The sequence below is a fragment of the Blastomyces gilchristii genome, assembly GCF_000003855.2.
Source record: "Blastomyces gilchristii SLH14081 genomic scaffold supercont1.19, whole genome shotgun sequence".
Taxonomy (NCBI): domain Eukaryota; kingdom Fungi; phylum Ascomycota; class Eurotiomycetes; order Onygenales; family Ajellomycetaceae; genus Blastomyces; species Blastomyces gilchristii.
This window is the reverse complement of record NW_003101664.1, coordinates 1,288,222-1,314,000: the sequence shown is the minus strand read 5'-3', so window position 1 is coordinate 1,314,000 and position 25,779 is coordinate 1,288,222. Positions and strand designations below refer to the sequence as shown.

Here is a 25,779-nt window from a genome sequence, read left to right as displayed (position 1 = left end):
GCAGCATTGATGTATAAGTGATTAAGACTGTCGGGATTATCTTATAAAACTGAAACAGTAAATTAATCATATATTTCAACTGAGTTCACTTCATATTAGAAAGTTTCAATATCTGAATCTTTTTCTGATCAGAGTGTTGTACTCAATAATCAATCATCTGATACAATCAAAGAGTCTGAACAGTTATCTTATATATTAAACTTCACTATATTCTAACATTCTGTATTATATTCAGTGATATGACTGATTTATTTATTTATTGAATATTATAAAATCATTGTTATTATTTAGAGAAGATATAAATCATATTAGTAATATTTCAAATCTGTGATATTTAAATTATTAGTCAATCTATTCAAAATTAACAGTAGCATTATTAAAAAGTATTATTAAAAAGCAATATTAAAAAGTGTTATTAAAAAATATTATCTTTTATAAAGTGAATATAAAAGTTACTTAAGTAATCACTTTCATCTCATTCTTATCTCAAGAATCAGTCATCTCATTATTCTTTATCTTAATATTAAGATTCTTTATCAGTGTTTGTATCACAAGTTAAATCACATGAGCAATGCAGAGAATATGACCTTGTTTATTATTTCAGAAATACAAAGCCAATTTTTGCTTCAAGCTGTTCACTATAGTATAGTTATTTGCAGCATTATCAGTTGTAATTGTAAGAAGACTGAGACTAATATCTCAATAGTCATTTTTAATCACAGTTATTAATATCTCTGCTATATAATTCTCAGTATGACTACTGATTAATGATTCAAATTCAATTAATATCTCTTAATAAGTTCAGTTCTCATCAATATAATAACATATAACTCTTATAAATGTAAGATTGTTTATACTAGTTCATGCATTCACTGTGAGAGACACTCTTCAATGATTCTTCAACTCTGATTCTAGATATTATATATTAACTTTGTAGTGTGTCTCAAGGTTGAACTGAAGACAGAATTGATATAAAATATGAAGATTTAAATTAAGCATTTGAAGAAGTCTTTGAAATTCAGAGTTTTCAATTGATTGAAGAGAAAGATTCAGAGATATATATATACAAAATAATTATTCATGAAAGTTATCAGATAAGAGTTATGAAATCAGAGTACTGATATATAATCATTTTTACATGATTTTCTTCAAATTAGAAAGTTAGTGTTATTAAAAATCATTATCTGATAGAGTAACTTATCAGCTCAGTAGTAATTTTCTGATTATTTTTCTTTTATTATCTGTATTCTGATGACTTCAGATGTCAGAAAATTTCTTCAGAGTTATGATTAGTTTATAATAAATGTTTCTGAATGAAGTTGTAGTGATTATAGCAGAGAGATGACTCTTTAGTAATCTATAATACAATCTATTGATAATTATTTCATAGTTCATCTCAATATTTATGTTTAGTTTTTCATAAATTTCATGACCTGAAATCAGATGTGAAGAATGAAGTGATTATTTATTATAATTGAAAGAGAGCATTCTGTGTTAAATTATAAATAACATAGACTTTGTAATTCATAGTGATTTCTTGAAGAGTTTATAAATCTTCAATAGAAGTAAAAGAAGTGAAAGAAGTGAATTCAGAAGATATGATAATAATTTAAGAAAGATAACAATTTATTTTCAATAACTGATCACTGATATGTGTAAGAAGAATTAATATAAGAGAAAATAATCTTCTTTCTTAACTTAGTTATAATTTTAGTACTAACTCAGATTGAATATCATTGATGTATAAAAATAAATAAATAATCTTGATTAATCTCTGTCATATTTCTTGAAATATATTAATATTATGAAAGAAAGTGTTATTAAATTATATTATCAGATGATATCATTAAAAATATATTAATATTGTAAATATTAATGTTGAAAAAATGTTGATACTTATACATTATAGTGATATAATAGTTGAATATATATATATATATTATTTCTGATATTGATAATTGATTATAACTTGTACAATAATTTTTGAAAACTCAAAATTAATTTCAATTATTAACTAATAGTTATGAACTTATAACTAACTAATATAAAAAGAAAAAACCTTTTTCTACTTATTATCTTTCTTCTCTTTCTCATTCTTCTTATCATTCTTCATAATTCATTTCTTATTCTCATTCTTCTTCTCCTTCTCCTTATCTGAGATGATAATCATCTTAAAATCTCTCTCTACTGTCTTCTCAGAAAAGGGTTTCTGCTGCTTTCTCTCAGCCAGGTCAATCTGTGCCTCAAAATCCCGCATTTTCTGATCTGCTACCTTGAGTTTCACTTCAGTAGTAAGCAGATTGACATGCTCAGAGAGCAGGGCTGTCTTCTCAATATTCTGAATTATGAAGTGCATTCAAGATCTGAACAAGGTCTCAATTCTCTTCTCTGTCAGCTCCTGCTAATCAATTAGAGAATAGAAGTATTATCAAAAATTGTTATCTCTTAATAAAAAACTTATCAGTTTTGACTTCTTTATCTCTCACTTTAATATCTTCTCAATCTTCTTCTACTGCTACTTATTTACAGTAATACTCTTCTTCTCTCTCTCTCTCTTCATCTTAGTCTTAAATTATTCTCAGAACTTCTTCTGATCTCACTGCTACTGTATGAGACTCTTCACTATCTTCTTTTTCAATCTCTCACAGATGATGCTATCTGCATTATTTCTATACTTAGTTCAGTCTAAATCTATCAGAAGTGTTACTTAAAATCATTATCATTCTACTCTTTTACAGAGCCTCTTCAAGACATTATAACATGTCTTGTGATCTGTCTTCTCATGCTTGAATGCCTTCTTCTTCTCTCTCTTCAATCTGTGATGACGCTCACGCGCCTTAGTAATCCGCAGAACTGCAGAATATTTGAAGAGAAATGACATAATTGATTTTGATAAGTATTGAAGAGAGAGTGAAGACAGGTAATAATATGATAATAATAATAATGATGATAATAATAATAGTAGTAATGATAGTGATGATGATGATGATGATGATAATGATGATGAAAGAAAGAGTGCATCAGAATATATTATTGACTTATCAAATATAAAGAGATAAAGAAACTATTAACAGCTTTCAGAGATGTACAGAAATGACTACAGTATTATATAGCAACATTATCTTCATTCAATGCATGCACTATTGATATTCTTTGTATGCATTTATCATATAAGAGATACATGCAGAAAACAGATCTTTGTTGCTAGAAAGAATGATTACAGTAATTCTCTGTTTTCATATTATAAAGATAAGTTATTCTCATTTCTTTCTTCTCTCTTTTCTCTTCTTCTTCAACTCATCACTAAGTCCAAGCTGGTATGAAAACTATTAAAACACTTATAGAAACCCTCAAATTGAAGAGTATAGACTAATCAAATTTTAAATACAGATGAATCAAATTAATTCAATAATACTAATTATCTATTCTCTTCTTAATAAAACAACAGTCATATCTTCCTCTTCCCTCTCTCAAATGAAACATAGCTCATGAAAAGCGAGTATCACATCAGATTATAATGACTAACACAGTCTCAGCATGCAGAGCTGTATACACACAGCACATGCTGAACTGCGAGACTGTGTGAGTTATAAATCAACAGCAGCATCTCAGAGAGAGTCATGCAGTATGAGAAAGCTGCAACTCTCAGCTACATGCACAGAGAGTGAATCATCACAGTAAGTACATGTACATTGTATGAAAGTAACACTTTTTAATAATACTCAGTCTCTGATATTATGAAAATAGAGTCTCTTCATAAGATTTATTTTTATCAGAAGTCAGAGAATTTTATATTTCTCAAGATCATCTTTATACATCTTGTCTGTGAAATTGATGAGAAGAATCATTGATTTCAGTGTTCTGTTCTTGATACTATTTAAGTGGCAGCAGAGTTCACCCTGATCACACTTTTTAAGTGTATATTTTCTAATTATTCACATTTATACAGATATATACTGATTATTTATTAGATAATGTTAAGATAATAACTTATCACAGCTGTGTTACTCTCACTGTGAGAGATACACAGTTAGTGATAAACATTGTGAAGACTCTGAGAAGTGAGTATTTTAGAGATGCTGCAGCTCTGCAATCTTGATTTTTTTTTATTTTTATTTTTTATTTTTTTCTTTTTCTTTTCTTTTTTTTTTTGTTATTGTGATTTTTTCTTATATTTGTTTTGTTTTTTGTTTTTTGTTTTTTTTTTATATTTTATGTTTTTTTTATAATTAAAATTATATAAATTATGATCTGTGTTCAGAAAAGTAATGATATTTAATAATACTCTCTATTGAATTTTCAACAAATAAGTACTATGTTATAATATTATATAAGTGAGAAATGATTTCATAATCTCATTTGATGTCATTCTCAATAATGAAATCAGAATGAAAATGTGACTAAGAATTCAAATATATTCTTTATCTGAGACTAGATTTTTATTTGAAAAGTGAATCTGAAATCTTTAATATTTGAAATAACATGATTTGAGATCAATGTAATGAACACAAATCATGATCAGAAGTAATGCTTTTAGACAATATAATAACTGTAAAGTTTGATTCTGGTCTCAGACACGGTCACACGGTCAGTCTAATCATGACTCTGACCTTGTATGATACAGTAATAATCAGTTGATAATTAACTTTCAATCTTTCAATTCACTTATTTATTCAGCTTATTAATTAATCAAAGCATGTATTACTGATTCATAATTAAATAAATAAACAGATAAATTCATATAGAATATAAAGAGATGTTTTACAGAATTTTAAAATATATCAAGATAAAAATATTTAATAATTAATTTTAAATTAATTTTGAATTAATTCTGAATTGATTCTGAATTAATTATAGTAATAAAAATAGATTTAATCTATATATTTAAGTAATTAATAATTAATTCAAAATCAGTTGATAATCAATTCAGTATTATTATTAAATTTAAGAATAATTTTAGTATTAAATTAATTTTGAATTGATTTTGAATTGATTCTGAATTAATTATTAATTAATTATAGTAATAAAATAAATTCAATCTGTATATTTAAGTAATTAACAATTGATTGAAAATCAGTTGATAATTAATTCAGTGATATTATTGAATTCAAGAATAATTTCAGTATTAAATTGATTTTAAATTGATTCTGAATTAATTATTAATTAATTATAGTAATAAAATAAATTCAATCTGTATATTTAAGTAATTAACAATTGATTGAAAATCAGTTGATAATCAATTCAGTGTAAATTATATGAATACTTACTTTATTATTAAATTCAAGAATAATTTCAGTATTAAATTAATTTTAAATTGATTTTAAATTGATTGTAGAATTGATGGTAAATAATTAAGAAAGAAAGAGTGATTTCAAATTACAAGAAAAGATGTATTAAGCGAGGTCAGGTAGTGGCACGGGTCATATTTACGAGGTCAGCTTATATAACAAGGTCAAGTGACGTACTTAGTGAGGTCAAGTTTTCTGTAGACTACTGAGGTAAAAGAGCTCAATTATCACCAGCACCTGCTGATAGAAGAGCTGATCAACTGCAGAACCTTTAACATCTTCTCTCAGATCAGCTATTAGACTGACCGGCAGAATCATGAATTTCACATTTGATCTCATTTAATCTGATCTCATACATTTCTTGATATAAGTCTCACCAGAATCAAGCCTTAAAAAAATCTGAAAATGAATCATTTCTGAGAGAAATAATGTGAAAAATAATCAGATTTAATTCAAGAACAGTGAAATGAGAGTAATTTTTCAGAATAAACTATGAAAGATGATCATTCTTTTAAAATCAGAATGAGACTGAGACTGAAGATTAAAATCAGTCTTATTCAGTTCATTCAGTGATTGCTTATATAATCAGAATTTAATAATGATTATTAATAATGCTTATGAAACAACTAAATACATTCTTGTATAAGTTTATTCTTTACTTTTTCATGAAAACTACACTTCTCTGATATACTGTGATCAGAGATATTAAACTGTCTGATAATTCTATATTTTATAATCATGAGTTTCTTAATTATTTCTTCTTATAATTGTCTCTGATAATAGTAATAAATATCTTAACTTAAGTTGAACTTTCACTTCATTCTCATGTCTGTCAATGAAATTATCAGAATATCATGCATTATCAGTGTAACAGTTGAATATATACTCTTAATAATTTTTTATAACTCTAGAATTAATTTAATGTGTAAATTTATCAGATTATCTTGAAGATAGCAGTTAAATTCAGTTTTATAAGTATATAGTTTTATCTGATTTTCAGTTATAATTAATATATACAAGTTCTGTTTCAAAGTTAGTATTATAGTTCTATATAATATGAAGTGTTATCAAAGATTATTACTTATTAGAGAATTGTATTTCACTGTCTTCATATCTTGAATATCTGCTTCTTCAAATCTCTGATAGTTGATATTATAGTAGTCTTAGACTAATTTAATATATAAGTCTTATTTCTTCTCTATTCAATCTTGAGAAGTATAGATATTCACTTAATAGAAGAGATCTAGTAGAGCTGCTATAGTATAGTACTCTATAAAAGATTGTTTAGTTTTACTGTAGTAATATATTAGTTTATTTCTTACAGTAATAATAGCCTGCACTATAGTATTATCTCAGACTGAATTTCTTTTTAAGTGATTTAACTGCTTCTCAAGATAAGTAAATAAACTGTTATACACTCATTAGACTGACTGCAGTATTGATATATAAGTGATTGAGACTGTCTTTATTATCTTATAAAACTGAAACAGTAAATCAATCACATATTTCAACTGAGTTCACTTCATATTAGAAAGTTTCAATATCTGAATCTTTTCTCAATTAAAGTATTACACTCAATAATCAATTATCTGATATAATTGAAGAGTCTGAACAGTTATCTTATATATTGAACTTCACTGTGTTCTAATATTCTGTATTATATTCAGTGATGTAACTGATTTATTTATTTATTAAATATTATGAAATTATTATTATTATTTAGAGAAGATATAAATTGTATTAACAATGTTTCAAATCTATGATATTTAAATTATTAGTCAATCTATTCAAAATTAACAGTAGTATTATCAAAAAGTGTTATTAAAAAGTAATATTAAAAAGTGTTATTAAAAAACATTATCTTTTATAAAGTAAATGTAAAAGTTACTTGAGTAATTACTTTCATTTTATTCTCATCTCAAGAATCAGTTATCTCATTATTCTTTATCTTGATATTAACATTCTTTATCAGTGTTTGCATCACAAGTTGAATCACATGAGTAATATAGAGAATATGATCTTGTTTATTATTTCAGAAATGCAAAGTCAATTTTTGCTCTAAGCTCTTCATTATAGTGTAGTTATTCACAGTATTATCAGTTATAATTATAAGAAGACTGAGACTAATATCTTAATAGTTATTTTTAATCACAGTTATTAATATCTCTGTTATATAATTCTCAGTATGACTACTGATCAATGATTCAAATTCAATTAATATCTCTTAATAAGTTCAGTTCTCATTAATATAATAACATATAACTCTTATAAATATAAGATTATTTATACTAGTTTATACATTCACTGTAAGAGACACTCTTTGATAATTCTTCAACTCTGATTCTAGATATTATATATTAACTTTATAGTGTATCTTGAGATTGAACTGAAGACAGAATTGATATGAAATATAAAGATTTAAATTAAGTATTTGAAGAAGTATTCAGAATTCAGAGTATTCAATTGATTAAAGAGAAAGATTTAGAGATATATATATATAAAGTAATTATTTATGAAAGTTATCAGATAAGAGTTATGAAATCAGAGTACTGATACATGATTATTTTCACATAATTTTCTTCAAATTAGAAAGTTAGTATTATCAAAAATTATTATTTGATAGAGAAACTTATCAGCTCAGTAGTAATTTTCTGATTATTTTTCTTTTATTATCTGCATTCTGATGACTTCAGATATCAGAAAATTTCTTCAGAATTATAATTAGTTTATAATAAATATTTCTGAATAAAGTTGTAGTAATTACAGTAGAAAGATAACTCTTCAGTAATCTATAATATAATCTGTTAATAATTATTTCATAGTTCATCTCAGAATTTATATTGAGTTTTTTATAAATTTTATAATCTAGAATCAGATATGAAGAATAAAGTAATTATTTATTATAATTGAAAGAGAGTATTCTGTATTGAATTGTAAATAATATAGACTTTGTAATTCACAGTGATTTCTTGAAGAGTTTATAAATCTTCAATGAAAGTAAAAGAAGTGAAAGAAGTGAATTCAGAAGATATAATAATAATTTGAGAAAGATGATAATTTATTTTCAATAACTAATTACTGATGTGTGTAAGAAGAATTAATATAAGAGAAAATAATCTTATTTCTTAACTTAGTTATAATTTTAGTACTAACTCAGATTGAATATTATTAATATATAAAAATAAATAAATAATCTTGATTAATCTCTGTCATATTTCTTGAAATATATTAATATTATAAAAGAGAGTGTTACTAAATTGTATTATTAGATAATATCATTAAAAATATATTAATATTATAAATATTAATGTTGAAAAAATGTTGATACTTATACTGTGGAAGGTGTAAAGCTTGTGTGATTGAAAGATTACTAGCTTTGTGAGAAGTTATATGATGGAAGGATTAGTAAGCCAGATCACATGACCTGACACTCTCACTCACCAGAGTAACTATACATGATGCTATATATAAAATTCGCCTTCAAATCAAGTACAGGTATAAAAAATGACTGGAAAATGTGAAGTAATGAAAAACCAGTCATGATATACATCATTTTTTATCCCTCTATCCCTTCATCTTCATAATCTCCTTCCAACGCATATATTTCAATGTTTCAAGTGGTTTAGTAAGCTCATCCGCCGTGTTCTCAGCAGATGAAACATATCAGATAGATATCTCATTCTTATGAACAAGATTCTGAAGAATGTGGAAACAGACCTCTATATACTTTGAGCAGTGTGAAATTGCTTCAGAAGAGAATAGCTCTATAACAGACTTATTATCAGCATGGATTGTATAAGCCAGATCATTGACTGTGATGGGAATGAGGTGATCATCAGCATTCAGATTGTTGAGACAGAATGGGATGAATCCAGCATCTTCTAGAAGCTCTTGAAGACAGACAAGCTCATATGCGGCCTCAGAGGATGCAATGTATTCGGCCTCTGTTGATGACTTGAAGACCCCTGTTTGTCGGCAGCTCCGTCATGCAATGAGGCCACCTGCCATGTAGATGATATAACTGGTGATTGAACAGAATTCTGAATCCCTACCGGCCCAATCGGCATCTGCGTATGCTACAGGTTCAATTTCGGCATCTCTGTGATAGATTATACCCTCATTGATTGAACCCTGTAGATATCAGAGTGTATGCTTGTATACAGCCCAGTTCTTTGATGTAGACTGAGAGTTGAATTGTTCAAGAAATCCTGCAGTGAAGCTCATATCAGAATGTGTATTGAATGCCAGATATTGCAGGGATCTGATACTGAATTGATAGAATCATAGAGTAAATTCTGCTATGTATGCAATCAGTTCCTCATCATCATTCATGAAATTGATGTTCTTCTTCATAGAAGTGGATGTAGAATGACAGTCATTCATTGAGAACTTCTCCAGAAGATTCCTTATAAAGAGGAGTTGAAACAATGTCAATGAAGTTGAATCTCTATCAATCTTCATTTCTAGATAGTGATTGAAATCCCCTATATTCTTGATCTTGTAATTAGCAGCAATTTCAGCTTTGGCCCAGTCCAGATCTTCGATTTTCAGGCTGTAGAGATGGACATCATTCATGTAAATGATTATATAGACCTGTCTTTCATCATGAATAAATAGTTCAGTATCATAGAGACTGACACAGAAGCCTGAGTGCAATAGCATCTTTCACAGCTTCTCATATCATAAGAGTGCTGCTTGCTTAAGACTGTAGAGTCTCTGCATCAACTCACACATAAGATCATCACAGTCTTCATGGAATTCTGTGAGTTGATTTATATATATCTGTTCATCAGCAGGCAGCTGAGCATTCAAAAAAGTGATCATCATATCAATCTGCAGAACATATTATCCCCGGGATGCTGAGATCATTATGAGAGCTCATGAGATGAATGCAGAGATAACAGATGCAAAGATTCTTGAGTAATTAACTTTCTTCTGTTGAAGATTTCTGCAGACAACTCAGCAGGTCTTATAGCAGATAACATCACTTATATTGTTGAACTTTTTGTCAAATACTCATTGACTGTGAAGAATACTCATTTGTGATGTTCTCTCAATCAGTCATCAGATCTCTATCTATTTCAAATAATTGATCTCTTTAACACAGGTCTTGTAATAATACTTTCATTTCATGAAAGCTTTGACACATGTGAGGTTTTTCAGGATTGAAAGTGCAGCAATCTCAGAATCAGTGAGTAGATCTTCAAGACTGTCTCTCACTGAATCTTCTCTCATTGTAGTGATATCTCTTATAGATGTTGAAGAATCATCTGATTCAACTGTGAATTCTGAGAAGTTCAGTGTATTCTGCACTAAAAAGATAGGTATTCTCATAGAGATATCATAGTCAATTCATCAATTATTAGTGAGTATGAGAAATAATAAACACTCAGGTTGAATTTCCTCATCAATGAATAGATCATCTATTGATGAATCAGAAATCACTGCAATCTCTTAACAGACTGCAGTGAGTAGGCCTGGTGTCACTGAAGAAATCACTGCAGCTGCTTTACAGACTGCATTGAGTAGAATCTTCAGATTGTGTGTTATCAGTATTGATAAATCAGCAAGATGAAGGTTCTTCTGAAAGATGATGTCTTTTGATATGTATAAATGCTTATTAAAGGGGTTTACTAATCTATAATTAATAAAATTATCATAACTCACAAAAATCAACTCTTTGAAATGAGAAGTCATCTTATTGATGAGCTTGAGAACTATCTTCAAGAATGCTTTACAACCTCATCAGTGAATATTGTGTGCAGAAGATAGAGCTTCAAGCCAGGCCTTATACAGTGTAATCAGCTTTGTATTTTCAGAGCTTTTATACAATATTGTTGAGATTGGCATAAGATTAAGCAGCTCTGTGACTGTAATAACTGTCTCATCTCATATCTTTTTCAGAGCTGAAGAGTCTATTAATAGTGATCAGAACTTCTCAATGATTAAACTGATTAATTGTTCAGATACTTCATCTTACTATGAAGTATCAGAGAGAGTCAGCTCTCATTTTATATCTTTGCTGAGCATGTATGCTGTGACTGTATTTGAATTCAATTCTTCACAATCTGAGTGAATGATTGCAATGCCACATCTCAGCAGATTCTTGATGAATTGATTGAAGATCTGTAGATATCTCAACATCTCATCCTTGTGTTTCAATAGAAATATTCACCTTATACAGATGATATCATCTGTTATCATCATTGCAAGCTTCTTGTCAGTGTAAGATGATATATCATTCTCAGTTTCAAGAGTCTCATCATCACTGAAGATATTCACTCAAATTTTCAAGGTCTTACAGGTGATACAACATGATGTGGAATTCTTGTAGAAAGTGTGTTTCTGTTTAGACTTAATACATGTGACACAGAATAATAATTTCTTTGAACTGATAATGACAATATCAAATCGCGGGTCCCTGGTCATTTTTAATATACTATTTTCACTGATATGATCAAGTCAGTGATGTCACTCATCTATCAGAAGCTGTTTTGAAAGAACTGCAGATAATTGAGATGAAGATGAGATAATAAAGAAATCAGTATCTGAATTCTTAGAATTGATTAACTGTTCAATCTTCTTGTGGCTGAAAGGTCTCAAAGACTCAGCATTCAGATCATAATCTGTTGAGATTGTCTTTGGTTTTGAAACAGCCACATATGCCACTGCTTCATACATTGAGTTATTCATTATCTCATGAAATGTCGGTGAGCTGTTGAATAGAATGTAAATATTATTGTGAGACAGATTGATGTAGAAGATATCACTGTTAATAGATGACAGAAACTCAAAGTAGTTCTCAGCATTAACTTGTATATCACAGTGAATATAGCTCTGACATTTTATAAGCTCAGCAGAGATCAGATTTGCGGATAGTTCTGACATGTAGTATACATGATTGAATTCTATCAATCTTTCACTCACTAGAATGAATACAGTGCTGACACTCTGAATCTTCATAATGGCCTTGTTGATCACTTGAACTGTTGAATCATTGATTGCTATAAGTTCTGAAAATCATGATCTATCACTCACTATGTAGCATCCGGCGCCACTATCTCATATAGTGAGGGAATTCTTGTGAGGTTTCATGAAACAGGCTGGTACATTGATAACCTCTGTGAGATTTGTCATCTGATAGGTGTCTGATTCATCTGTAATGAATAGTTGAGTTCTACTCTTACTATTATTCTTTTTCTTCTTTTTCTTGAATTCCTTTATTCTCACAGCATTGTTTATCCTTCAATTATTCAGAGCACTGTCTGGATTGATCAATCAACAGATGTTAAAGTGAGATCTCTCACATTCAGAACAGATAGGTGAATTTCCTGATCTCTGATAGTTTTAAGAGCTCTCTTGAGTACTACTATAATCATGTTCAGTACAGCCTTCACAGGCTGAATTCAATGTATTGTTGTTAATAGTCATTGTAGCTGTTGTAGCTGTTGTAGCTATGTTAACTGCAGAATCTATATTCTACAGATTCTTTTTATCTTTTGAAGAATCAAGCTGTGAACAGATTTCCTTCATGAGAAGATCAACATTCAATATCACAGCTGTGGATTTGAAATCCTGTATTTTCTCTATCTTCTTCTGAACATAATTTCTTCAATTATTGAGTAGAACTGAGTAGAAGGTATCAAATATTCATGCATCTGAGAGGGAAGCATTCAACATCTTCAATTTCATAATGACAGACTGAAACTTATCAAAGAATGTGTGTAGATTGATGACCTGTGTGTTATCAAGAGACATGAATTTCAGAACTGTCTCACAGTGTAACTGTGTTTTGAGAACAGAGTATTTCTGTTTAATCGCATTTCATAGAGTATAAGCAATTCAATTTTCATCATATTTGAAGAAATGTGGTCTGACATCTGCATTCAAGAAGTTCAAGATGAATGTGTAGAGTCACTGGTTTCTGATGTCTCAGAATAGTGCTCATTTGTCATCTCTTTGTAGAGGGTTCTGAGTCTGTTGTTTCTCTATCATATATCAACACTGTGCATCAATCAGTTTCAATTTCATGAAGATGCTTCATGTGGTGTAATTGAATGTGTCAGTTAGACTGTTTGATCTCACAGTATTCTTGACATCTTTCTTGAATTAGGAGATTGCCTTGTCAACACAGCTATTCAGTTCATAATGGTTGAATTCCAACCTTTCACTGAGATTAGAATTCCATGTGGCTGTTGATGTGATGACAGAATGATTGTTGATATTCTGTGATCAATCTGTAGAGAATCTCTGTTGACAGAGTTTTTCCAGTTGTAGTTTGAGTTCTAGAACTCTTTGTTTCCTCTTATTCATCTCAAGTGTCATCTTGAGATACTTTATCTGTTGGTTTGATATTGTCTCACCTGAATAGTAGATATCTGAGTGTTCATTATTCTCATCAAGAGAATCAGCATCAAGCTGTTGAGTAGATCAGAGGGTCAGCCTGACCGTGTCAGAAGCTGTATTCAAACCAGCTTCAAATTGAGAGAGTGTTTTGTCAATGAAGCTTTCAAAGGCTTCAGAAGAATGTTCACTGACAGAGTGTGAGTGTGAAGAATTATCATCATCAATTGCAACTGACTCAGTGAAAAGGACGCGAGATCGCGAATGTGTATGTGAGTGAGATTGTATTGAATCCACCATCTTGATATTCATTTATTGGATTCTTGATATTAGTTTATTGAATCTTTGCCAATATTGTTCTCTTTTTCTTGCTTTTTTTTTTTTTTTGCAAATGTGATGCATTTTCTGCAAGCCTCTTTTTTAAGTGAGCAGTAGTATTATTGATCATCAAGATCTCAAACACATCAATACTGATAGAATAAGATGATTTTAACTCCTGATGAGTGTATCAAATGAAGCAGTAGTTAAATAATGAGTATATTGACAAGGAATCCCGAATTGACAGTGATTTTGCACAAAATGGGTCTCATATCCTGTGAAAGGTGTAAAGCTTGTGTGATTGAAAGGTTGCTAGCTTTGTGAGAAGTTATATAGTGAAAGGATTAGTAAGCCAGATCACGTGACCTGACATATACATTATAGTGATTTGTGAATCATGATAGTTAAATATATATATATATATATATTATTTCTGACTTGATTACAACTTGTACAATAATTTTTAAAAACTCAAAATTAATTTCAATTATTAATAATTATGAACTTATAACTAACTAATATAAAAAGAAAAAAACTTTTTCTACTTATTATCTTTCTGCTCTTTCTCATTCTTCTTATTATTCTTTATAATTCACTTTTTATTCTTTTTCTTCTTCTTCTTCTTCTCATCTGAGATAATAATCATCTTAAAATCTCTCTCTACTGCCTTCTCAGAGAAGAATTCTCACTGCTTTCTGTTAGTCAGATTAATCTGTATCTTAAAATCCTGCATTTTCTGATCTACTGTCTTAGGTTTCATCTCAGTAATAAGCAGATTGATATACTCAGAGAGTAGAGCTGTCTTCTCAATATTCTGAATTATGAAGCATATTTAAGATCTGAACAAGGTCTTAATTCTCTTCTTCTCTATCAGCTTCTGCTAATCAATTAGAGAATAGAAGTGTTATTAAAAATTATTATCTCTTAATAAATAAAAAACTTATCAGTTTTAACTTCTTTATCTTCTACTTTAATACTCTCTTAATCTTCTTCTATCACTATTTATTTATAGTAACACTCTTCTTCTCTCTCTCTCTCTTTATCTTAGTCTTAAATTATTCTTGAGACTTCTTCTGATTCTATCACTGCTGTATAAGACTCTTCACTATCTTCTTCTTCAATCTCTTATAGATAGTATCATTCATATTATTTCTATACTTAGTTCAGTCTAAATTTATTAGAAGTGTTACTTAAAATTGTTATTATTCTGCTCTCTTACAGAGTCTCTTCAAGATATTATAATATATTTTATAATCTGTCTCTTCTTACTTAAACATCTTCTTCTTCTCTTTCTTCAATCTATAATAATGCTCACATGCCTTGATAGTCTGCAGAACTGCAGAATATTTGAAGAGAGATAATATAATTAATTTCAATGAGTATTGAAGAGAGATAAAGACAGAAGAGATAGTCAGAAATGATATGATAATAATGATAATAATGATGATAATAATAGTAATAATAATAGTAATAGTGATGATGATAATAATAATAATGATAATAATAATAATAATGATAAAAGAGAGAGTGTATTAAAATATATTACTGACTTATCAAATATAAAGAGACTTAAAGAAAATATTAACAGCTTTCAGTGATATACAGAAACAGTTACAGTATTGTATAGTAATATCATCTTCATTTAATACATGTACTGTTAATATTCTTTGTATACAGTTATTATATAATCTATATCAGAGATATATACACAAAACAGATTTTTATTACTAGAGTAAATGATTGCAGCAATTCTCTATTTTTATATTATAAAGATAAGTTATTCTTATTTCTTTCTTCTCTCTTTTCTCTTCTTCAATCAATTACTAATTTCAAGCTAATATGAAAACTATTAAAACACTCTCAGAAACTCTTAAATTAAAGAGTATAGACTAATTAAATTTTAAATATAGAAGAAATTAAATTATCTTCTATAGATTTAATTACTCATCTTCTCTTAAATAAAACAGCAGTTGTGTTCTCTCTTTTCTCAATTAAATAAAACATAGTCTGTGAAAAGTGAGTATTATATCAGATTATAATAATCAACACAGCCTCAGTATGCAGAGCTGTATATACACAGTGTATACTGAACTGAGAGACTGTATGAGTTGTAAATCAGTAGCAGCATCTCAGAGAGAGCTGTGTAATATAAGAAAGTTACAACTCTCAGCTATATATACAGAGAATGAATTATTACAGTAAGTATATATATATTAAAGTAATACTTTTTAATAATACTCAGTCTCTGATATAATGAAAATAGAGTCTCTCTATGAGATCTGTTTCTATCAGAAGTCAGAGAATCTTATATTTTCTAAGATTATCTTCATATATCTTATCTGTGAAATTAATGAGAAAAATCATTAATTTCAGTATTCTACTCTTAATATTATTCAAGTGATAGCAGAGTTTACTCTGATCACACTTTTTAAGTGTATATTTTCTAATTATTTACATTTATATAGATATATACTGATTATTTATTAGATGATATTAAGATAATAACTTATTACAGTTATATTATTCTCACTATAAGAGATATATAATTGATGATGAATATTATAAAGACTCTGAGAAATAAGTATTTTAAAAGTACTGTGACTCTGTAATCTTGATTTTTTTTTATTTTTATTTTTTATTTTTTTCTTTTTCTTTCTTTCTCTTTTTTTCTTTTTCTTCTTTTTTTCTTTCTCTTTTTTTTTTTTATTATGATTTTTTCTTATTATTTTATTTTTTATTTTTTTGTTATTTTTTATATTTTATATTTTTTTTTTAATTAAAATGATATTAATTATAATTTTATTTAGAAAAGTAATAATATTTAATAACACTCTCTATTGAATTTTCAACAAATGAGTACTATATTATGATATTATATAAGTGAGAAATGATTTCATAATTTCATTTAATATCATTTTCAATAATAAGATCAGAATGAAAATATAACTAAGAATTCAAACATATTCTTTATCTGAGACTAGATTTTTATTTGAAAAGTGAATCTGAGATCTTTAATATTTGAAATAATGTGATTTGAAATCAATATAATGAATACAAATCATAATCAGAAGTAATGCTTTTAGGCAACATGACAACTGTAAAGTTTGATCCTGGTCTCAGACATGGTCACACGGTCAGTCTACCAGCTATCACAGAGTACAGTACTTTCTCTCAGTGACTCTCTTCAGTGGCCTCTTCACAATGACTTCTTTTTTTAATAGTGAACTCAGTCAGTTCTAGAGCTCATGAAACTTCTAGAACACACTTCTGAGATGTCTCTTAACACTGTTAAAATTTTCAGAGTATTTGTTACAAATTTTTAAGTTCATTCTGGGATTGAACCCATGCATGTTGATCACAGCAGGGCTCATGCTTAACAGTCTCATAATCTGTAGGCTACTGGGACAAAAGAGCTCAATCACCACCAGCGCCTGCTGGTAGAAGGGCCGACCAACCGCGGGACCCCCAACATTTTCTGCTTCCTGGGCCGGAACGGCCAACAAGGTCGGGGTCATGATTATGTAATGAGGTCAAGTGGCACAACTTTGCAGAGGCGGTTTGAACAATCAGCTTTCAGTGTTTCATGCTGTGGAATCTATGTGTTGAGTATAACTAAGGTACGTAGTATAGTTGTCTCATATATTTACATATATATATGGGCGGGAAGACTGCGAACATCGGTGATATTATTATATGTATAATCAAGCTTCTTCCTCTGAAGCTGTCCAGATGTCAAACAGAGGTGGAGCTTTTTAACAGCTACTGCGATGTCAAGAACTTGGAAGAGAGTGAGTGCTATTTTCCTGAAATCTTCACTAGTGTCGTATCCAAAATATTCATCAGTGACCTACGTAGGCAGCAACATTCAGGTTTCGTTCTTTTTTTTTAGCTAGGGGAGATCTAGTTGACATCAAAGCTGATGAACTCAAGCAGAAGATCCCCATATTGCTGAACAATTATTTACATAGACGCATTTTTTCCTTTCTCGCGCGAACTTAACATCCCTCGGTGGAATAAGACCATAGAGCTAGGAATCCTCGAATGTGGTTTGCTCTGCCAAGATGGCGACCGGTTTAGATAGTGTTGTGAAGATTACAGTCTACTTGGATTTTATGTTGCTTCTCTGGGCACTGTTTAAGTCGGCGTTTTTTCCTTGACTGACTGGTGCAACAGGTTGGAAAAAGTCCCGCGCGCACGCATCATCTGGCTTCTAGAAGAGCTAGTTATCATATCAGATAAACTATTCAAACGGGACAAGACATGCTGCTGCGCCGAGCTGAGAAATCACCTTCTAGGGAAATCTCAGTCATATCGTCGAGAGCTCACTGTGGTGGAATTCTGCGAATCTGCTACTATCGTCGAGTATCTAGTCGACCATTTTGGCCCGCATTTAATTCCTCAGCGATATATTGATGGGAAGGAAGGTCAAGTAGGGGGTGAGACAGAATCATGGCGGCGTGATCGGTACTTCATGCACTATGCCGAAGGTCTCTGATGGGCCTATTGATGAGAATGCTCATTGTCGAAGGTAAGGGGGTTTAATATACTCCGGATTAATTGGGGAAAACAATGGCTGACAAGACTCCAAAGGAATTCGAGATGCGCCCGTGCCTTTCTTCATCAGACCGGTAACAAAAATGATAGCTTCTCAACTACATTCGGCTTTAGTAAAATCAGACCTGGCGACGAACCTCAGCTTCCTAGAAGACCAACTCAAATCATCGCCAGGGAAGGGTCTATTCCTCTGCGGAGACATCCTCACGGGTTCGGACATTTTGATGAGCTTCCCGCTGGAGGCAGGGGTTCTGCGAGGCTTGATCAACAAGGAACAACACCCTTACCTCACGGAATATGTGAGTCGGATCCAGGAGAGGGAAGCTCACAAAAGGGGAATCGCGAAGATTGTTGAGCTGCAAGGGAGCTATGAGTTGATCCCATGAAATGAGCCCAACGAGACATTACGAGACATTATGTGAAATACTTCTCTCCGCTTCCTACCTGTTCTCTATATATTATTAGTATGCTTCTGATTTCCTCGTCATCCGCTTGTGCATGGAATATAATTGTAAGCTCGATACCTAGTATATCTGTGGCAGTAAGTTTTATAAAATGGGCCCAACATGAGTAACTTCGGAGTTGTAACTTGGATATGGTTTACATCAGCTAATATGTATGTGCATAACCCGGGACTACGGGACTCCTGTGGAAGCTTCAGAGGCAAAGATGAATGCCTGACTCTAATTTTATTACACGAAGAATTTACCGAGTGAGTGACCGAGATGTTTACTTTTATTTTACTTTTATTTTAATTTCAACCGGCAGAGCAGAGAGGAATTGACATCACGTCCAATTGAAAATGAATGATTGTGATGATCCCGCCGTTTTATCTGGTAGTTAAACTATCAAAGAGTCAAGCGCTGGATGTTTGAATTCGGAGGGACAAATCTTGAAACCTGATGTTTCCGTACAGAACCTCCCATCTCTCCTGTTGATATTATCACCCTTATTTTGGCACAGGCATTTGAGCCCTTTTTTCTTTTCCTCTCCCTTACTTTTCCGCCCCCGCTCCACAGTCGGTGATCGCTAACTGTTGGCCGTTACGGCCGTTGCGGTTAGCGATCCCACTAGATCACGTGACCCACCACTATATTATGCTCTTTGTGAATAGATCTGTCAATACAACCTTAAACTATTCTACAGGTTATAGCCTGAATAGCATGTTTTTCTTTTTAGAACATTGTATCAATATTTTTGATAAGAGTAGTTTATCTTTTTTAAAAAGACTCTTACTTTTTATTAGAGATATTTCATTTTCTCTAAATTTATTAGTTAGTAGATTTATATACTTTTGAAAAAGTATATTCTCTTTATGAAGAATATTATCTTTGTTTTTATATATCTAGAAGAAGTAGAGTCATCTTAATATAAGTAATATATCTATTACTTCAGAGTTCAGCTCAAGATTTAAAATTACTCACTCTACTAGATAACTTATTAATAGAATAATTACTTATTATAAGAAGATTTCTGAGTTATAAGATAAGACTAAGATCAGTTTTTATCAGAGTATGAAATTTAATAATAAGATAATAAAGAAGCTTCAGAATAAAGAAAAGCAGAGTTAATACTTATTTACAGAATCTATTTATTTTAATTTAATAAATTCTTCATTATCTTTTATCTCTGAAATACTGACTTTTAATAATAATGTAATATGATGAAACTGAAGTGATAACTAGTTAGTAGTATTATATAGAGCTAGTTGTTTAAGAAGTTGTATAAGTGAGCTTAACTATCTTACTTAAATAGTGAGCTCATAGACTACAGAGTTATTATAAGAATATCACAGATATAATACTTAGTATACTAAGAAGATTATATAAGAAATACAGTAACTCTTGTATATATTTCAGTAAAAGAAAAACAGATTACTAACTTCTTTAATTAAAAGTCAGTATCTAACTATTTTATATAGAGAATAAGTGAATACTCTTCTTATATTCTATAAGTAAGAATAGCTAGAGTGATACCTTAGTAATATCTTACTACTATAAAAGAGTAATCTGCTAATCTTATATAAAAGTGAGATTCTTATATTTATTAATCAGATCTTTCTATATTATATTTAAATAATACTATAGAGTGATTGAAAATCAGTTTAAATAATTCATGAAATAAATAAAATCATTTATAGAAAAGTAATGAACTGTATAAAACTATAACAGAGTATTAATATAGTCAGAGATATAATAATACTCTTCTCTTTAAAAGTATAGTTTATTATTATTATTATTATTATTATTTAATTATAGATGTATACAGTCAGAGACTATGATATCTGTCTGAGAACTTTTAGTTCTCAGGGATTGTTCTATATTTATAAAGTCAACTATTATACATTTATCAATTTTAGATATATAAAATCAGAAAATTTCAGCTTAGAATATAAAAACTGTTTAGAAATTGCAGTATTTTAACATCTTCTGATACTTTGAAATCATTTAACAATATCATAATAAAAGAAAAGAGAACATAGTCTTAAAGATAGACATATTAAATAAATAGATAGAAAAGAATAAAAAGGAAAATGTAAAGTAAAGAGAGACTATAATAAAATAAAATATTAAAAGATAGTGTATAGCTGTTTTAACAGACTATATCTGATTAATTTTCTTCTCTTCATATTTAAATATTTCTGAATTTAGTCATTTTCTTGTAGCTGCTTAAGTTTCTAATAGAAAGTTTATTAAGTATTTAATTTCTGTCTTAGTTGAGAATAAGAATCTGTAAGAGATCTACACTGAATAGATCAGTATAATATTAATAAATCTTATATAACAAAGATAACAACATTAGAGAAGAAAAGAAAGAGAAAGTGTGAAAATCATTAATCAGAGTGAATATTTATACACATACATAATAATATATATAATGAGGCTTTGAAGTGAAAGAATCTATATATGTTTATAGCAGCTGAGAATCAGCAATTGAGAATAACTGAGAATCAGAGTGTATGCATTTGTGATGACTTAGAATCAGTGATTGAGAATGACTGAGAATCAGAGTGTATACATTCAAGAATGAAGTGATTGAAATCTGTGAAGTGTAATGAAATAGTCTATATAATTGATCAGGCACAGCCTGTTACATTAGTTTCCTTCTTTCAGAAGCAGTTCTCATCAGTTAAGAGCTGCTGTTTCAGATAATACAACACTCAGAGTTTAGGTCAGTTAATTATAACTGACTTATTTTATAAGATATTATCAGCTGCAGCTGTGTGATCTCTCACTGAGAATATCTTCAATCTCTTATTCAAGCTCATTATCTTCTTCTATAATCTCTGATAACTGTCAGTTGAAAGTCAGTTGAGAAGGAAACAGATCAGTGATAGTGCAGTAGAGTAAGCTTGTATAGAAGATATTATGAATTTCTGATAATATGTCAAGACAGTAGTTATTAGACTGGCCGCCGGGATCATGAATTTCATGTTTAGTGTCACGCTCCCGGCCGCGCCAAGGCCCCGTTGCGGTTCCACACGGCCCATCACTTTCATGCGGATGATTCCATCCATTCTGCAGGCTGTCTGAACCGGTTTCCAACCACTCTATGACATCATTCGGATGTATTATAGAAAGATCCGATTGATGAATATAAGAACCTCACTTCTATATAAGGTCAGCAGATTACTCTTTCTTGGTAATGAGACACTGCTGAGATATCACTCTGACTATTCACACTCATGAAATGAGAGAAGAATATTCACTTATTATTTATATAGAATAGCTAGATACTGACTTCTTATTAAAGAAGTCAGTGATTTATTTTTTCTTCTACTGAAATATATACAAGAGTTACTGTATATCTTATATAATCTTCTTAGTATACTAAGTATTATATCTGTGATATTCTTATAATAACTCTGTAGTCTACAAGCTTGCTATTTAAGTAAGATAGTTAAGCTTACTTATATAGCTTCTTAATAACTATCTCTATATAATATCACTGACTAGTCATTACTTCAGTTCTATTATATTATAATTTAAATCACTTAATCTGATTATATATTTGAATCAGTCAAGCTCTAACAGACTAATATAGTCTTATACATCTGTACTGAGACTAACTTAACTTCACTCTCTAAAGAAAACACTATATTATTTTCTAGAGTGTGTATATCTCTACTCTAACAGAAATCTGAGATTTCTGAATCTACTGTATATTTTAATATGAGCTCTTTAATCACTCTATTATTATCACAGCCTCTACACATCTACATCTATTATAAAGATAGAGAGATTAAGATCAGAGATTCACTGAGATATAAGAAAAATATCTTATCTGAATTTCACAGCTTTGTCTATTTTCTTGAATGAAAATTCCATCTTAATCTGAGTCAGTATAATACTTATGAGATATAAGTAATATACACTGTCAACCTTCTTAAAGACATCTCTGCAACTACTTGAGTTATTAAGAAGAGAGAGCTTGAGTGTATTAATACTATTATAACTTAAGAAGAATTCAAGAACTTTCTACTGAATTAAATCAAAGATCACTGCAACTGCAGCTTCACAGTAATATAGTAGTTTAACTCATTATATTAATAAGATAATAAGAATTCTTTCAATTTCAATGCAAGATTTGAAGAATATTGAGAGAAATTAACTAATAATTTGAATTAATTAAAAACACAGCTTTATCTTATAAAGCTGACTTATAAGATGTGAATAATAATATTATAATATCAGAGTTTATTAATTAATTATACTGAGCTTGTCAATCTGACTTTCTGAATCTATTTAAATAATCAATTCTCTGAGAAAAAGATTAATAAGACCTCTTCTAAGTAATTTATGATAGAATATAAACAGTACTGTGATAGCTTCAGTGTAGAGAAAGTAAAGAAGAATTTCAAGTATTCTGATTCTTCACTCACTGTGAAGAAATATTAAAAAAGATTTGATAAAGATCTCTGTTTCAACTGCAGAGTTGGTAATTACTATATCAGTGATTGTAAGAAGCTGAAGAAGAGAAGAAACTGAGAAGATATCTTCTCAAAGTTAACTTCTCTTCTAGCAAACATATCTGTAGAAGATAAAGAAGAGAAAGAAAAGAATTGACAATTCTTACATCTCTAAGTTCATGTTATAATCACAATGCATATCTTAAATAAGAAGATATCAGTGAGATATCTACTCAACTCTGAGATAAATACTAACTTCATATTCTATTCCTTTTCTTTAATAAAGAATTGAAAGAAGATAGATCTGTCAGATCATATAAAATTTACTAATAGAATGAAATATCACTATTTTAACATAATCTAAGCAAAGTATGTGATCACAGACTCAGAAGAAATCTTTAAGAAGAGCAGTCTGCTTCTTCATATAGTTAATATCATAGATGAGAATGTCATTCTAGATCTTCTGTAATTGAGAGAAAACAATCCTCTCATTGACTGAGTCATTCAGGTGTCAGTATCACCTTACTAATGAAGAGACAGTGATAGAGAAATCTGAAGAGTTTTATTAAAAGAATCTTGAGAAAAAGATTGAGTTGATATACTGTATAGTAGATAATTAAGACTTAAGAATAGATGAAGAAGTCATCACTCTCACTGCAAGATTAGCAGCAGTATCTGTTATTGAAGATGAATGTACACAACATCTCTTTACAGATTTTAAGAATATCTTTTTAGAAAGAGAAGTAGTGAAGTTTTCTAATATCAAGATATAATATAAGATTTATCTTGAAGACAGTATAATAATATTATACAGATCTTTTTATAACTTGTCTGTAAAGAAATTGAATGTTCTGTATAAATATCTTAAAGAAGTATAATCAAAGAACTGAATACATTTATCAAAGAGTTCAGCAGAGACATCTATACTCTTTATACTCAAGAAGAATGATAGACTATATCTATGTATAGACTACAGAGGTCTCAATAAAATGATAGTTAAGAATCACTATTCATTATTATTGATTAATAAGATGATTGATTGATTATCTGAAGCAAAGATGTTCTCAAAGATTAATATACAGAATATCTATCATAGAATCAGAGTTAATAAAGACAACATTTGAAAAATGACTTTTTATACTAAGTGCAGTAATTTTGAATATCTTGTTTTATCTTTTAATCTTTATAACACTTCAGTCATCTCTCAGATCTATATAAATGAGATACTGTGAGATCTTGTCAATGTCTTCTACATAGTACATCTGAATGACATTTTAATCTTCTTGAAATCAGAGAAAGAGTATGATACTCATGTTTGAGAAGTATTGAGTCACTTGAGACAGTATTAACTCTATATAAACACTGAAAAATGCTCATTCTACATGCAGGAGATTGATTTCTTAGATTATATTATTGAGATGAACAGCATTTCAATAAATAGAAGCTGAGTCTCTGTCATTGAGAACTGATCAGCACTGCAGATGTACTGTGAGATATAGATATTTCTAGAATTTGTGAATTTCTACAGATAATTCCTTTATATATATTCATGAATTACTGCTCTTCTTACAGATCTGTTAAAGAGAAGTATAAAAGACAGAAAAACAGAATCATTTATTCTTATTCAAGATACTGTGTAGATGTTTGCAGAATTGAAATAAGCTTTCATAGATATTATAATACTGAATTACTTTGACTCTGACTTACTCAGTCAGTGTAAGACTGATACATTCAGAAATAAGATCTATGAAATCTTTTCACAGTTGATATTAAAGATCTTTCAACATTGAAAGAATCAGAGAATAATTATCTCTGAGAAAATAGATAATGAATTATCTGTGAAAGAAGACTTTTTCACAGAGTCTATAAGATACTGTGAATAAAGATCAGTGATCTTCTTCTTTAAGAAGTTATCACTCACACAGAGAAGATATAATACTCATGATCAGAAGATGTTAGTAATTGTTAAATTCTTTAAGATCTAATAACATTATCTTCAGAGTAGTAAGTACTCAGTGCAAGTTCTCACTGATTATGCAAATCTGCATTACTTCTTGATAATAAAGAGCTTAACAGAATATTAAGTCAGATGAGTGAAGCTGCTTTCAGAGTATGATTTCTATATTTAATATTATTCAGATCAGCTTAATCTCATCAACACACTGTCTAAATAACTGAATTATAATATTATTAATGTGAAGAAGAATTCTATAAAAGAATCTCTGTCATCACTGTAGAAGAAGCTGACTACAGAGAATTGAGATTCTCTAAAGCTCAGAACAGTATCAGAAAGGCAGCTGCTTACTCAGTAAAGCAGATGAAAGATACTCAGATCTCTGCGAGAACTGACACTGAAAATTATAAGCT

The 25,779-nt window shown here is 29.5% G+C and overlaps 3 protein-coding genes across 3 annotated transcripts; 1 reads left to right on the top strand and 2 right to left on the bottom strand.

Moving 5' to 3' along the window:
- Positions 1 to 2,116: 2,116 nt before the first annotated feature.
- BDBG_07646 (uncharacterized protein) lies at positions 2,117 to 2,356 on the bottom strand (the record flags this gene model as incomplete). The annotated part of the gene is made up of 1 exon (XM_031723187.1): positions 2,117 to 2,356. The coding sequence occupies one exon, from the start codon at positions 2,354 to 2,356 to the stop codon at positions 2,117 to 2,119; it is 240 nt and encodes a 79-aa protein (XP_031580297.1).
- Positions 2,357 to 17,203: 14,847 nt separating this feature from the next.
- BDBG_17644 (uncharacterized protein) lies at positions 17,204 to 17,464 on the bottom strand (the record flags this gene model as incomplete). The annotated part of the gene is made up of 1 exon (XM_031725318.1): positions 17,204 to 17,464. One exon carries the CDS (start codon positions 17,462 to 17,464, stop codon positions 17,204 to 17,206), a length of 261 nt encoding a protein of 86 aa, XP_031580296.1.
- A 546-nt stretch (positions 17,465 to 18,010) lies between these two features.
- BDBG_07645 (glutathione S-transferase) lies at positions 18,011 to 18,889 on the top strand (the record flags this gene model as incomplete). Its single annotated transcript, XM_031723186.1, has 3 exons — positions 18,011 to 18,093; positions 18,123 to 18,436; positions 18,540 to 18,889. 3 exons carry the CDS (start codon positions 18,011 to 18,013, stop codon positions 18,887 to 18,889), a joined length of 747 nt encoding a protein of 248 aa, XP_031580295.1.
- Between the last annotated feature and the right edge of the window lie 6,890 nt (positions 18,890 to 25,779).